The 2500-nt window shown below is 41.1% G+C and overlaps 1 protein-coding gene across 4 annotated transcripts in view; it reads right to left on the reverse strand.

Moving 5' to 3' along the window:
- The window catches only part of LOC138049731 (integrin beta-1-like), a 67814-nt gene that overhangs the window by 23255 nt on the left and 42059 nt on the right, over window positions 1–2500 (reverse strand). For 3 of the 4 annotated variants that reach the window (XR_011132445.1, XR_011132435.1, XR_011132455.1), the window contains 3 exons: window positions 2222–2314; window positions 1479–1616; window positions 900–1007 (listed from right to left, as the gene is read on the reverse strand). Coding sequence is in view for 1 of the 4 variants with exons in the window: in XM_068896284.1 (XP_068752385.1) it covers window positions 2222–2314 (93 nt within the window). In the remaining 3 variants the exon portion in view is untranslated. Of the gene's footprint in view, window positions 1–899; window positions 1008–1478; window positions 1617–2221; window positions 2315–2500 lie in introns of those variants that run through there. The other variant, XM_068896284.1, reaches the window with a different exon arrangement.

Raw genomic sequence — 2500 nt, forward strand, 5'->3', positions numbered from 1 at the left:
ACCAACCATAACTCTAAAAAAATGACCATTCTAAATCAGGTTTTTCTAGAACTAAATCTGCTTTAGCAATAAGATAAACGAAAGTTTTAGACTTCATCACTGAAATGGCACTCAGGACAAATTCTGTAAAATGAGGAATTTAAACCCTAGGGGACTCGTGGTGGGTATATAACCATGAGATCTTTTTCCAAAAAGGCGGTCATGTTGTGAGTCCAGATCCAATCCTCGGGAATTTTAAACCCTATTATTATGCAAATTTCGTCTCTTGTTTTTCGTTTGATAAACATATCTGTTGATACGTGAGTGAAACCCCAGAATTAGGGGCCGGTTTTAATCGTCGTATTTTCACATGTACCGAATCCTAATGCAAAAGAGCGAAAACAATTTTTTAATTTGATTAGATTCTGCATTAGATTAGTTAATGTCCGGCCACGCGACTTCCCGAGTGAGGAGGAAGAGTCGGGTGGAGGTACTAAAATAATCTGGATTCTAAGTACAAGGAGCGCAAGGTATCAACAGCTGATCACTAACCCGAGGGACGAAATGCAATGACTGATATTCGCCAAGGAATCAACTAACTTTCTCGGTATAAGATTTCACTGGCCCAGCCTTGTGCTTTCGCCAAGTTCTACGGTTAGAGGCCGAAAGATTCGATCACCTGTTTTTCGTAAACACGATTTCTCCTAACTTGCCTAATATTTCTCGAGTGAACAACTAAAATACCTTCGGAACATTGCAGACAAAATGTGAATACAAAATCTGAGTTCCCAGAAGGTAATACAAACTCATAAGTTAAGGACTCGATAAACCAAGTTGTGTTGTGTTACAAATGGCTCCGTCTGCTGTAGTGATTACTACTACCAGCATTGATGAGATTGTACTTAGTGTACTTGTGTTACCTTTCTCCCTCTGAACGGATATTTCGATATCTTTGCTGGATTTTCTTTGTAGCTAAAGGTAAACGAGCAATCATCATCATCCCTGAAGGTGCAACCTCTCTCCCATTTCTGAAATTAACAACAAATCAAGTTCTTTCTGCAATACGAAAGCATCTGAGTGATTATGAATAACAATGAGAGGAAGTGTTATTATCCACTTAGGCGCGTGAATCATCTCAGTAATAGACTAGGGATGGGTGAAGGTGAGTGGGGTGGGAGAGCATGATGCAGTTCATTTTCCCGGCATTACCGTTTAGCAAGGAATTTCGAAAAATAGAAAATATTTTCATCAAACTGCTAGACCTTTTCTGACCGTTGTCAACAACATGTGCAAGGCATACGGTGAGCATGCAATGGCAAACGAAAAAAACATGAGCGTGTTTCACATTTGCCTTTTGGCTTACAAAGCAGAAATGGTTAAACCAACAACAGGTGCTGACGGAGAGCCAGTCACCACACCCTCTACCCCACTTCATCCCCGACTGCAGTCGTTTTCAACGACTTCAAAATCATTCTCCCCCCTCACCCCTTTCTACGTACCTGGGCTAAGTTCATCCACTTCAGCGATTTTGAAATCCTTGCAGCGAGACTTGCATTGATCGGAAACTCAACTGTCCGCTCTTAAAACACAAGGCACTGTACGCAAGCTTTGTTTTGAGAGCATTTTCCCACACAGCTCTGAAATGAACAAAAAATAAATCATAACAGGTTTTAGCAGTTGGAAGATGAACTAATTGTTCAAAAAGTGGCGCAAAGTTAGGATAGTTGAACTGAAGTAGAATGCGATGAACTCTATTCTTCCGACACTCACGTTTCGGTAAAAAAGGCGAAACTGCCGTCATCTACTTTTCCATAAAAGATAACGCGTTAAAAAAACAGTGCAAAAGAAGGACAATAATCATCGATGAGACAAATACCCATTTGAGTACAAGTAGTGTAAATGAGCTAACCTTGACTAAAGATAACTCATCACACCAACTCTTTAAACAGTTCGAGGGTTTTTATTATTAGACTCTGGGCGCGAGGGTGAAATAACGATCACTTAACATCACATCGGCATTAACCTTCTACTGCATCGAATGACTAGTACAGAGCTCCCGCAACTCCGGTATAAGGTTGGCAGTCTTATCAATTTAAGCCGGCAGGATCCATAAACGACCTGCGCAGTAGGGAGTGATAACTGCTGGTTTGGGAGCATTGCCCAGCTGATGCCAGTACCACACCTTGCCTCGACCAACACTGGTTATTGAGTAGAATGCATGCATTAGTGCTAACAAACTAACCGGGCATTCATCACAGTACTTTCCTCTGTAAGGAGTCGAGGCATTGCAAACGCAGTTGCCACACTCGCATGTGCCATAGCCATTACACAAAACCTAGAAAAACAACAACTCAAACTTTAGTTCCTTTCAAACAAACTTAGTTTGAAATTGGAATCTTTCTGATAGACGACTTCGATGACTTTACATTATAGAGCTTGCTGGCACGATTAACAAGATCTCGCTTTCTGTGACTGACCTCCTGATAACCGCCGAGGAAAATTTTCCATATTGCGAAAATCA

The sequence above is a fragment of the Montipora capricornis genome, chromosome 1 (assembly GCF_036669925.1).
Source record: "Montipora capricornis isolate CH-2021 chromosome 1, ASM3666992v2, whole genome shotgun sequence".
NCBI lineage: Eukaryota > Metazoa > Cnidaria > Anthozoa > Scleractinia > Acroporidae > Montipora > Montipora capricornis.